The following is a 12,858-nucleotide window of genomic DNA, read 5'->3' as shown; positions in this document are numbered from 1 at the left end:
GAAAAGCAGAAAGTCCTACTTTTACTTTGTTGCTATTTGAAAGAGACAAGATCAAAACAGGTGAACAGAGATAGGAGAGAAAAAAAAACTGCCATAGTGAAGATAAATCAGACATAAAACGAAGTAACGTATCAGGACGTGACTCATAAGGAAATGTGTGGAAATGATTTTACTACAAAAAAAGGCAAAAAAGGGATACACACCAGACAACTTAACTGTTGTTACCTGAAATGGCAGTTGTAACTTGTTTTTATCTTAAAAGTCACCCGTAATAATCTGGGAATTTTTACGGTGGTAGCTGCTTAGCGTTAATACTTTCTGGTGTTTTTTAACTGACAGTGGATTTACTCAACTATTTTACCCTTGTCTCCCTTAAAGTATCTAAAACAAAGGTCTCAGCATGTAATGAATACTTGATTAGGAAAAATGCAAGAGAGACATTTAAGCAGAATGTTTTATTGACTCTTGGTCAACTGGGAATAATTACCTGCATCTATACTGTAAGATATCTCACCTAATGAGAAAAAAGGAACATTAATATATTAGAGACTTCGGACCTCGACGTGTGTGCTGCTCTTCCGCAGTATGTGCTGTAATATCACAACTCATCAACGAAAGGCGTATGCCCCAGGTTTCCACTGGCTGCCATTGACTTCTGGCCAGAAACAAACTTCTTTGCAGCCTTTAAATAAACAAAAGGACACAGGAAGTTAGAAGAAATGCTGTGCATCACCAAGTAGATAAACTTGTCATTTCACGACTTTATGGGTAGAACACTCCGCCAGGAATTCTCTCATAGCCTCTGATGAAAATCTACTGCGAGACGGCTAGTGCTGTACTTTATGTGACTACGAATACGCCATCGTATGTCTAACCAGCACACATGTAAGAGTAGCTCTCTAGGTAAGAGGGGAGCTGTTGAAAGGCAGGTAAGGAAAATCTCACTGACACTGCAAAACAGGGCAGGGCAGAGTGATTTCAGGCAGGGCTGCAGCTGTTGCTGCATTACAGTGGCGAACAGTCTGAGTCCATCAAAATACTGTTCAGTAATTCCCCCGTTAAAAGACAAGCTGTATACTCAGGTATTCCTTATGCCATTAGTTCAAGTTCAAAGACGAGTTGTTTAAGTTAAGTGCAGCACCACAAAGCAGGTGAGCGAGAGCCCTCGTACGTCAGGCCAGCCCTTTCCAAGGAGAGGGGGCGACGGAGGCGGCTGGGCCAGGGCTGGTGAAACGCTAGTGTGAGCAAGACAGACGTTTACAAGAGGATGTGCTGCGGAACTCAGGGGCCAGTGGAAGTTAGGGTTTTTATGTTAAAATAGCCTGGTTTGTTTTCTATCCTATCATCTTTTTACAATGATGGGAAGACGGTCGAGACAGCTATAGTGGAAAAGGAGCTGGTATCTTTAGTGTAGAAAAGACCTGGAACACACACCTTAGGTCTACTCCGTAGCTCACATGCCCATTGGACACAGTAAGAAATAAAAGAAGTACAGTGGACGCTTGACTTAGGAACGCAATTGCTTCCCGAGGGCTGGCGGTAACTCAGGCTGTCAGCTGAAGGCTCAGCCTCCTCCACACGGCCTTCACAGGCTCTCTCCTTACACAGGTGGACCTCAGGGACCTGACAGACACTGGCCCAGGATTTCTCAATTAACCCCATACGGGAAAGGACACGGTATGTTCCTCCCAGAGCTCTGTAAGGTTAAATCTGTACCTGAGGCCATCTGGAAGCACAAGTGGCCAGCATTTGGGTCACAACTCAAGACTTAGGTTGTAAGTTAAAACTAAAATTCCAGTCAAAATTGAAGTTACTGTACGTCAGGTCGTAACTGGAGGACCCACTGTGTAAGACACAGACAGTTCCAGATCTCACAACTCAGTCTTGTACGGAACACCCACACGTGGGAACAGCACGAGCAGGGAACATCTCAGGTAACCAAGTGAGTCAAATCCTGAGACACTACATGGTGAAGGACTGGCAGGAAGATGTACTTCTTGAGGATGAATGAGGAAAAAATATCAGCCAACTACTATTTAGATCAAATCACAAAAAACTGCCAGTATTTGACTCTTAACCTCTAAAAATTTAAAATGGTTTAACTGAATGGTAATTTATTTGAATGAGGATGAGGCTATATATACACTAGAATAGACAAGGATGCTACTTGTTTTGTATTTTTCCTTTTTGAGACAGTCTCACTATGTACTGCAGGCTGGCCTTGAACTCGCAGCAATCCTCCTGCCTCAGCCTCCTGAGTGCTGGGGTTACAGGCACCACCATACCCAGCAAGGATACTATCTGTAATCTGATGGTAACGATCCCTCCTGTCTCCACACTAGGAACAGAGGGACCAGTCAACAGAAGAACATACATAGCTCAAGGCAGCCTATGTGTTCTTTCTGAAGCCAGGTCACTAAAGTTCTCCATGGCAAATGGTAAGATTTCATTTGCTTACATTTACAACATCAGCATCGGCCACTGCGTCAATCTGCTGAAGGACTGTGTTCGGGGGTGTGTAGGAACCAGCACCCAGAGCCTGGGACCCGACTTCACTCAGGAAGCCCTCAGAGGACTCCACTGACATCAGGTATCCAGCTTTCAGCTTGTTCCTGTCCGGAAAAAGGCAGGAGTCAGTGCTATGGACACTGTTAAAGGCAGTTTCAAAGTACGCACCTCAAACTCTGCAACATGCCTTCGGTATCAGGCAAGTTACAGCCAAAGGCCTCCATTCCATTTTTTCAGCTCACAAAAGTTTATTACTTACATTACTGTTTGGAAAGGTGTCAACACAAAGCTTTACTGAATCTTCAACAGGCTACCTTTGGACTTTGGACCAAACCTTAGATCTAGATAAGACTATTTTAATGTGAAGTAACTGCTCCTGCCTTGTGATATATCTCTAGCGACAGTTTCGGGCATTTCTACTGCACAGAGGCATCTACCTGCGTGGGCTCGTACGGCACTACCACTTGGCAGACTGGCGTGCGCTGGCACGCACCGCACAAGTGTCACTTCCGTGCTGGGATCTGTCTCAGCAAGGACAGTGCTCAGAGGAGGAGGTGGCGGGGAAGGCTGCTACGGTTCGTGAAAGCCCCAGGAGCTTAAATACTATGGGCACAGGAGGATCAATTTCAAATCCAACATGATGGCCCAATTCGCAGATCTCCTGGAAAGAAACTATTATTCCTTACAAACATGGTTTTCAATGTGGCAGTGAACTACTTAGCCCCAAATAAATGATCATCCTTTGGCATTCTATAGCAAGACTCCCATGTACATGTAATTACAATTTAACACAGCAATTTTACCGCACTGTCAGCTTAATTAAGAAAGGTTTTCACCTAAAATGAAGTCTACCAAGAGGTTACTGGTGTTTGTCCTTCCAGCAATGACACCTCACTTTCTCTTTTACTACAGGAGACTAAGAACCTTGTAAAGCAGCAGCAACTTTATCAGAATGGCAGAAATCAAATGTATCGTGAAATTAATAACTAAAAGCTCATTTTCTACCTACTGCCATACCTTTAAAACTATGCTACACTTATTCACAAAATACTTGTAAATTTTCTTAAATCACACCCGAGACTTAGATTTTTGCTAAGTGAAGCCAGTGTTTCCATTCATTCTCATACTTGTTATTGCTGTTTATTTCTGGTAAAAGCAAACAGAACTGTACCCCGTCTTGGTCCCCTGCGTACAACTCATCAGCTGTGTTACATCTGTTCAAGACACGCAGCTTTAGGGCTGGTATGTATCTCAGTGGTAGGGTTACATGCATGAGGCTCTGGGTTCAATCCCCAGAAAAGAAAAAAAAAAGAGACGGAGAGAGAGAGAGAAAGGCATGCAATTTTGTAGCGCATTCAGAATAACAAAACGAGCACAGAAATGGGAAGTAAAGGTTGTTCTCTCTCGGGTGAATTCACACTCTGTTATACCTCTTGTGTGGGCAATACTAAATGATCATAGACAGCAAATGAATTAATTACAAGGTTCTTATCTTGAACTGATGTTAACTAGATGGACTCAACCTTAAATGTCTTAAACTGCTGTATGAAAATGCAGTTTGTTTTCCAACTTTGCCCAAAGTCTGTCTCTTTTAGTTAAAGGAAAATCTCTTAAGTACTAACGAGTTGGGATGGAGGTGTCGTTAGCAGTGTTAGTCTGGACAGTGGAAAATTTAAAAATCAACAAACAGCGGGACGTGGTGGCACATGCCTGTGATCCCCGCAACTTCGGAGGCTGAGGCAGGAGGATCATTGCGAGTTCCAGGCCAGCCTGGACTACAAAGTGAGCTCAAGGCCAGCCTGAACTGCATAGTGAGACCCTATCTCAATTAAAAAAGAAAATAAAAATCAACAAACAGTGACAAGTCTTTTTGTCTTCCTGAAAAAAATATACAGAATAAAAGCAGGCATCTTATGGAAATATAGTTGGGAATCTATACCAAGAATTAGTTGTCCCCTAGTATACAAATGTCCTCTGGTATTGGTTCCAGGACCCCCATGGATGCTAAAGTCTGTAGGCGCTCAAGCCCGATATATAATATGGCACAGCATTTGCATATAATCTACGCACAAATGCCTATATATTTCAATTACCCTAGATTACTATTAACAATACCTAACACAATATGAATGCTATGTCAGACATTTGCTATATTGTACTGTTTAGGGAATGACAAGAAAAAAGTCTGCACATGTGCAGTATAGATGCAATTTTTCCCCCAATTTTTGTTATGTGTGGTTGACTGAACTGATACAGAAAGCATCTGTGCATAAGGAGGGCAAATAATAAAATACACGTTTTAAGCCCAAAGAATCTTTTATAGCCTATTATTTTCAACTGTAGAAAATGACCAGCATTTCTGCTGTATTTTTTGACATACCAATTAATATTGTTTAGACAAGTCTTTAGTAACCGGAACAAAAAGAAACATCAATATGACATTTTAAAAAGGAGAAATCATTGAAGCTTGACACAGTGGTGCATGCTTGTAATTCTAGCATGCTGGGAGGCTGAGGCAGGAACATCACACAAATTTAACCCCAGCTCGGGCAGCTTAGTAAGGTCCTCAAGAACAAACAAGCAAAAGGGCTGGTGTGCAGTGAGGGCCCTAAGTTCAACCCTAGGTACAACCAAAAAAAAAAAAAAAAAAAAGGCAGTGGGGAGTATCACTGATGTGGAATCAATGATCATTTTCAAATTTCTACAATAAACGTGCTATTTAGAAAGGATATAAATGAATGTATACAATATTAACAATTGCATTTAAAAATGTATAATCGAGAAAATAACCAAAATCTTAACAACTGTACCTCTAGGTGGTAGGATGTAGGTATTTTACCTATACATTTCATTTGCTTGCTTACTATTTTTTTTTTTTTTTTTTTGGTTTTTCTTTTTGGTTTTTCTCTGGTACCGGGAACCGAACTCACGACCTTGTGCTTGCCAAGCAGGCGCTTTGCCGCTGAGCTAAATCCCCAGCCCCTATTTTTTTTTTTTTGGTGCTGGGGATTGAACCCAGGCCCTCATGCATACTTGGCAAGACCTCTACCCTGAATCACACCCCCAACCCTTCCCTTGTAATACTTTTTGTATTTCTAATCTTTGTATGTCATAATAGTGGCTTAATCTGAAAAACTACAGACTTTGAGTACATAAAACATAAAGCAAATCGTATGGAGCCTTACTTGGCAGTCTGGACATCTGCACTGGAGACGTTTCCTTGAGCAACTGCTTTTACTTGGTTACAGGCAGCCTTGATGACCTAAGACACACAGAGAAAAGCTGGTCACCTCTGGCCCGTGCTAGGGTCTCCCGAGGAACGTTTGCTCCTCTGCTGGGCAAAAGCACAAGATGGAGTTAGTTTTAAAGAACAGAGCGTCTAAGTGGAATTCCGCAGTAGCTGCACACCCCTCAAAGCAGCTGTTTGTACCACTCGTGCCCAGCAGCCAAGCTTTTGTATAGTGTAAATGGCGGAAGGCAGAAGGTGGCTGAAGAGGAGGGGTCTTTAGGAAAGAGCAAACCCGTGGACTTGTCTTCGCCTGTAAGGAGTAAACACGTCTTAAAACTTCTCCAGACTCCTCCAGGGTCATGCAGTTAACCCCGCTATCCTTCACTATTCACTTAGAACAAAGCAGTCATCCACACACAGCCAATCTGTAAGGCTCATTTTATCCACACCTGCAACACCAGGGTCAAGAAGGAATCAAGCTGCAGTGATGTGGACGCCTGGTAAATATCTGCTGAATGAATGAATCGGTAAACCCGGCCCACGTCTTCTCCATCTTAATCCTGGCACCATCTGGGTCTACTGCTTATTGTCCCCAGTCGCCTAAATTCTAGGACCCACTTCCCTCCTGTGTTAAGTCACCCATTCCCACAGCTACACCCGCCCCAACGCCGACACCCTGACCCAGTCCCGCCTCTGGCCTCAGCCCCGTCCTTACTCTGCACCTCGCCAGCACCCCCGCCCCTGGGCTCGCCTGCTTCCTCAGTCTGGCCTCTTCCCTGCCTGGCCCGTGGCTAGGAGTCGTCCCTTCAGTCACTCCCGCCAAAGCACCCAACTCTCTTGCCAGCTTCCTCCTGCTTCTAACCTGCTCAGGGTTTCTGCAAGATTCCAACCTGGGATCGACCCTAGTGCCTGCCTCTCCTGCTGTTCCATTACAGGTAGTAAAAGTTAACGAACTGAAATTATAAAACAGACTTGGTGTACTGTGAATTCATAGGCACTCGCTTCAAGGAGACACCTCCACTACTGCTGCCGCCTGCGGTGTGCATCCAGGTCGTCGTCCTGAGCTCCACCTCTTTCTTTCAAGTGTCCTCCTTCGCCTCATCTTAAAACATGACTCAGCCTCCTACCTCACCAAGGGTGGACTTCGTTGTCTCTCCGACATTACTTCGCAACATTAACTGCGACTTCCAAGAGTAACCCAACCCACCTGTGGTCTGCAGCCCACTTGCTCCTACTTTCCAGATTTGAGCCCTTCACCATGTCTAACTCCTGTGTCCACTCCAGTCTGTTTATGAATGTCTTTTCCAGCAGAATTTCTCAGGGCAAACTCCGCTGAAGCTGTCAGCCTCTTCCCCGCAAGTCTCAGTGCCATGTGCTCACATCAGCCTGTCATTCCTCCCTTCTCATTCACTCCCTAACACATTACATGTTAGCTCATTTCCAGCCACGCTGGGGAAAACGAAGATCACCAGTGACGTCCTCGTTTGATGAAACTGCCAGACCTCTCTGCAGAGGATCCGAATCTGTAGTGGATCAAAATGGTGTTAACTATTTTCTCATTCCTGGCCTTGAAATATACCAGTTTGTCTTTCTGTTCTTCCAGTTTTGCTGGTCACTTTCCTTAGTCCTCTGCCCCATAAATGGTGCTGTTTTCCAGAACGTGAGCTTCAGTTTTCTTCTGTAATTTGTCACCCACAACTGTGACTTTAAGAAAATCTCGACAGTGAGGATTAGTATATTTGGTTCTTGGCCTTGACCTCTCCTGGATTGTGAAATTAGATACTGCAGAGCAGACTCAATCCCACTTGTCTAAGAACTGCAATACTGAAGTACTTCCCCTCTTTCCTGGAGGCTTTAGGAAATATTTTTAGATTTTCCCCATGTCAGATACACTTCAGTGACACCACAATACTGACAGTGGTATAATGCTGATAGTGCTGATAAATGGGCACTCAAATCTGTTTTAATTAAAACCACGTAAATTTTGGGAATAAATCTGGTGAGAGCAGGCACGTTTAGAACTTACATCTCTGGCTGCTGCAGCTTGTGAGATGGTGTAAATCCCAAAGAGCCCGGAATCTGAGTAACTGGCATTAAAAGCAGAAACCTGAAAGAGAACAAGACTTTATGATATTCCACCAGGTAAAAGATGAGATACTTTCCTCATGGTTGTCTAGACAGACACTGTACCTTCATCGTAGAAGCAGAATAGACTGACATTTCATTTAACAGATCTTGTTAAGGGCTGAAGTGTTGCACATACAGGCTACCTCTTTCAGAGCTGCAATGCTCTTAGCTTTTTTCCTACTTAAATCTTTCTAAAACTACTGCTCATTCTTCTCTTTATTGGTTCTCTTCAAATGTCCCTTTGATGAGTAATACTGTGACGTACAGTGGCCAAGGGGCACACCACAGACTCTGGCATTGGATCTGCTTTCGTCCACTGTTGGTGTTGAATTTTTTTACCAATTTGCTTTCATTTCTCTTACACACAAAGTCAAAGGGTTAGATAAAATTTTTGCTAGAGACCATTATCCGAGAAAGTTTAGCCCTTGGGTAATACAGACAATTCCTGCCTAACTCCTTAAGGTAAAAGTGACTGCCTAAAAACAGTATTTTGCAGTATTTATCTAAAATGTAAACCATTTACATAAAAAAATCACCTAAGTCATTAAAAGTGTAGATTTTCAGATTCTTGCAACGATCTACTGACTTGCATCCCTGTGGTTATAGCCTGGGAACCCACAATTTTTCTTTTTGAGATAGGGTCTACTCAGAAGGCTGAGGCAGGAGGATCACTGCAAGTCGGAGGCCAGCCTGCACTGCATAGTGAGACCTTGTCTCAAAAAAAGGGCATACTATTTAAGAGTCCTCTATGTGCCCACTCATTAAATAGTATTTTGTTACTTGGCATTTCATATTCTCCTGACATATCAATATTATGAAAACTTTAACATTTCCTTGTCTTTTTTTTTTTTTTTTTGTACTAGGAATCGAACTCAGCACCTTGCACTTGCCAGGCAGGCACTTATGCTGCTGAGCTATATCCCCTGCCCCATTTCCTTGTCTTAAAAAAGTATTTTCTAGAACACGTTGTTATGATTAAATATCATCATTTTTGTTTTAACTGAATCTTAAACTGGAGAGGCAGGTCTATAAACCATTTTCTTTTTTTGAGACAGGGTCTCACTATATAGTTCAGGTTGGCCTCGAACTCACGGCAATCCTCCTGCCTCAGCCTCCCAAGTGCTGTGATTACAAGTATGTGCTATCACGCCTAGCTCCATGATCAATCTTTTTGGTGTGTGTCTTGCCCATTTGGTTGGAAAACATAAAGGGCAGTGAGACTTAGGAAGGAGCCACACAGCAGAATGGAGAGAATTATCTAGAAAAAACACAAGTTAGAATCTAGGGGAATGTTTAGTATCTAAAACGCTTATAAAATGTGACTTTCTGATTTTTTTTTCCCTGAGTATTCAATTCCCCTTTCTGTATGAGAATTGAAAAGACAGTAAGTTTTTTTAAATTTTGAGAGAGGGTCTTTCTATGTATTCCAGGCTGGCCTCAAACTCATTACCATCCTCCTGTCTCAGCCTCCTGGGCACTGGGGTTACAGGCATGTGCCACCATACCTGGCTAGCACAGTTGACAGACCCAGTACTAAAGTCAAGACTGGCTATCTTTTCAATTGTATGAATTTTTGTGTTTACCTTAACCTTTTAAGAGCAGATTAAGAGTTGGGGATTTAGCTCAGCGGCACAGTGCCTGTCTGGCAAGCACGAGGTTGTGAGTTCGATTCTCGGTACCGGAAAAAACCAACCAACCAACCAACCAAACAAAGAGCAGATTAAGAACAGATAATCACGATTATACCATAAATAGTAAGCCTCTGAAAACAGGAGAGATACCAGGTTCTCAGACTCACATCAAACGGCTGGGGATTTCCTTTAGCAACAGCCTGGTACAGGAGGTTGGTGGTGTTGCTGCCCCTCTTGACATGTGGTCCAGCACCAAGGACATGCTGAAGAACACTAAATGCATTTGCTTCTGCACTTCCTATGGCAGCACTTTCTGCCACAACAGCAGCATGGACAAGACTGTCTCCATTCTGTTCTCGAATTTCACCTGGGCCCACGTAAGGAGAGGGCAAGGAGGAAACGGGTCAGTCACCACCGATTTTGTGCGTCGGTTCTCCCTATGACACAGTGCTGGCCCACTCAGATTAAGTTCATTGTGACCTTGTGCTTTCCCCTGGCCACCCTACCCCATATAACGCCAACGCTATCCATTTCCGGACGTAACAAGATGGCTTAGCGGTAAATGATCAAGCCTGCTCCACTCCAATATGCTACTCCAGCAGGGCAGCAGCCTTCCCACACACAAGCCCAACACAGCAGAGTGCTCACCTCCCCGGTATGTGGCCTTGGCACCAGATAAACCAAGCCCACCCCTCATGTTGAGAAACTGCTCAGCAACTTGCTTCACAACGGGATGACTCACACCTGTTTGAAGAGAAACAAAAAGTTAGAACCAGAATTTCTAAAACAGTTATAAAACATCTACTACTAAGAAAGTCTTCGCATCATGTCATTCTCCTAGGTAGCAATTTACAGTTCACTAATGCTAAACTATTATATTTATGTTTAATTTTTTTATGTACAGTTATTATCGCTCCTCCTTCTTTTTCTTTCTTTTTGGTGCTGGAGACTGAATTCAGGCCTCAAGCCTGCCACACCCATGCTCCAACATTGGGATATACTCCCAGCCCTTATTTTAAAAATGACAGCCAGGTGTGGTGGTGCATGCCTGTAACCCCAGCACTCAGGAGGCTGAGGCAGGAAGATCACCATGAGTTTGAGACCAGCCTGAATTCTGTAGTGGGTTCAAGGCCACCCTGAACTGCCAGTCTCAAAAAAAAAAAAAAAAAAAAAAAGTATCATGCTACTAATAAATTATCTTTCACAATCTGCATCTGACTTGTCTGTGCAAACATTTAATGGTTTGAGCAATTCCATTCAGCCGGGTATGGGAGTGCAGCCGAGAATCCCAGCACTCTATGAGGCTAAGGTAGGATGATCTTGTTTAAGCCTAGCCTGGACAACTTAGCAAGACCTGTGTCACTGGAAAAAATTTTAAAAATATTAAAAAAGAAAAAATCCACTGGATATTTTGGATATACCATCATTTACTTAATTCATCCCTTCTTGATGGACACAAGTGTGTTCCAACAGTAAACAATACTGCATCGACCATCAAAGAACACTACCAAGAAAGTAAAAAAAAGAAAATGTCCATGACTCATATGTGAGAAGGGTCTATTATCTGTAACATTTATGAAGAACTTATGAATGAAAAACAAAGGCAGGGCATTTGCCAAGCGTGAGCAAGGCCCTGGGTTCCCTAGCAACACACAAAACCCCAAAACTCAATTAAAATATGGGCCCAAACTGTGAACAAACATTTCTCCAAGAGGTTAATCAGATGTCCAAAAAAGGAAAATGAAAAATGACTAATGTCACGGTCATTAGGAAAACGCAAATAAAACCCACAATGACCACTTCATTCCCACCAGGACGGTCAGCAGCAGAAAGACAGCGGATAGTAACCAGCTTTAGTGAAGATGTGGACAAACTGGACACACCTGGATTCGTGTCAAATGGTGAGTATAATCTGGAAAACAATCTGGCAGTTCCCCAATAGCTACCACATCCTGGCAATACTCAAAAGAGCTGAAACCAGGTGTCCTAAGAAAAACTTACACACGAATGTCTACATTCAAAATCACTGGAGCGGGGTACGGTGGCGCAGGCCTGTAATCCCAGCACTTGAGAGGCTGCAGCAAGAGGACAGAAACAAGTTCCCTGGGCTATGCTCAAGGCCAGCCTGAACTACACAGGAAGTACCCATCTCAAAAAGCCACAAGATAAAAAACCAAAACAAAGAAACAGAACCACCCAAACCAACCAATCAAACAAAAACCCCTCAAAATCACTGAAGGGTGAAAATTCAAATGTCCATGAATGGATAAACGAAATGTGGTAACAGAGCTTTTTTCTGCCATAAAAGGGAACAATGACACCTGATACAGTATGTATGGACCCTGAAATACGCTTGAAAGAAGCCTGTTACAAAAGGCCACCTATTATATGGTCAATCATATAAAATGTTTATATTAGTGAACGCTTCAGAGATAGAGAGTAGACTAGTGGCTAACAAAGGCAGAGAGAAAGAGAACGGGGAGTAACGGCCCACGGGTGTGGGCTTTCCTTAGGGATGAGGAAAATGGTCTGAAATCTGTAATAATGGTTGTAATAATGGTTGCACATGTTTGGGTGTTGGGGCCTGCACGTAGCTCAGTGGCAGTGCTTTTTCCTTTTCTCCAAACCCTGGTTCATACTGGGCAGTGTCAATCTTTTAACTTTTGATAATCTCACAATTAAAATTTTTCTTACTAGTGAGGCTAATCATCTTCTAGAATAACTGGATACACACACATACTTCTGCGTAAGTGGTCTGCTTAGGCTCTCTTGCCCACTTTTCTATTAAACTGTACTTCTTTTTACAAGGCAGGCTATGAAAGCTCTTTGCTTGAAGAGACCCACCCTGTCCCAAGTTACGCAAACACAGTAGACTGTAAAGTGATTTGCACAGTTAGAAACTGGACTCTGCTTTCCCAAACAGAGCAGCAGATAAACCCGAGCGCACACTGTCCGTCTGACATGAACAGCAGTCCTCAGACCCGTCCCACCCTCTGCCCAACAGCACCGCAGCTAAGGGGTGGCTCGCATGGCAGCAAACTGACACGCCGAGCCCCAACTTACCAAGTCCAACCAAAGCCATCCTCGCACTCGTAAAATGGTTCTGAATGTAGAAGTGTAACTGAGGAGATTAAAAAAAACCTTAGGTTACATTAGTATAAATATAAAAAGCTGTAAAAAGACCGAAGTACAGTTTGGTAGAAAATAATTACCCAAGCTTCACTGCTGCTACACTGAATGATCAGGGACTAATTAGTGTTGAATTACTCTTCAATTATTACTCAAAGAGAACTAGAACTTAATTGTGGTCACGGGTGCACAACGCTGAACGTGATGAAAACCATGGAAGTGTGCATTTTAAAT

The 12,858-nt window shown here is 43.1% G+C and overlaps 1 protein-coding gene across 1 annotated transcript in view; it reads right to left on the bottom strand.

Annotated features, from left to right (window-relative positions):
- Positions 1-436: 436 nt before the first annotated feature.
- The window catches only part of LOC102007781 (cytochrome b-c1 complex subunit 2, mitochondrial), a 34,087-nt gene continuing 21,665 nt past the window's right edge, over positions 437-12,858 (bottom strand). The window contains exons 8-14 of the mRNA XM_005405054.2: positions 12,559-12,616; positions 10,144-10,239; positions 9,663-9,862; positions 7,764-7,844; positions 5,694-5,770; positions 2,459-2,612; positions 437-682 (exon numbers count right to left, since the gene is read on the bottom strand). Of these exons, the coding sequence (XP_005405111.1) occupies positions 599-682; positions 2,459-2,612; positions 5,694-5,770; positions 7,764-7,844; positions 9,663-9,862; positions 10,144-10,239; positions 12,559-12,616 (750 nt within the window). The 3' untranslated portion in view covers positions 437-598. The remainder of the gene's footprint in view (positions 683-2,458; positions 2,613-5,693; positions 5,771-7,763; positions 7,845-9,662; positions 9,863-10,143; positions 10,240-12,558; positions 12,617-12,858) is intronic.

Source organism: Chinchilla lanigera, unplaced genomic scaffold (genome assembly GCF_000276665.1).
Source record: "Chinchilla lanigera isolate Chin_1 unplaced genomic scaffold, ChiLan1.0 scaffold00092, whole genome shotgun sequence".
Classification (NCBI taxonomy): Eukaryota; Metazoa; Chordata; class Mammalia; order Rodentia; family Chinchillidae; genus Chinchilla; species Chinchilla lanigera.
Note: the sequence above shows the minus strand (reverse complement) of the source record. Positions and strands in the feature narration are given on the sequence as shown.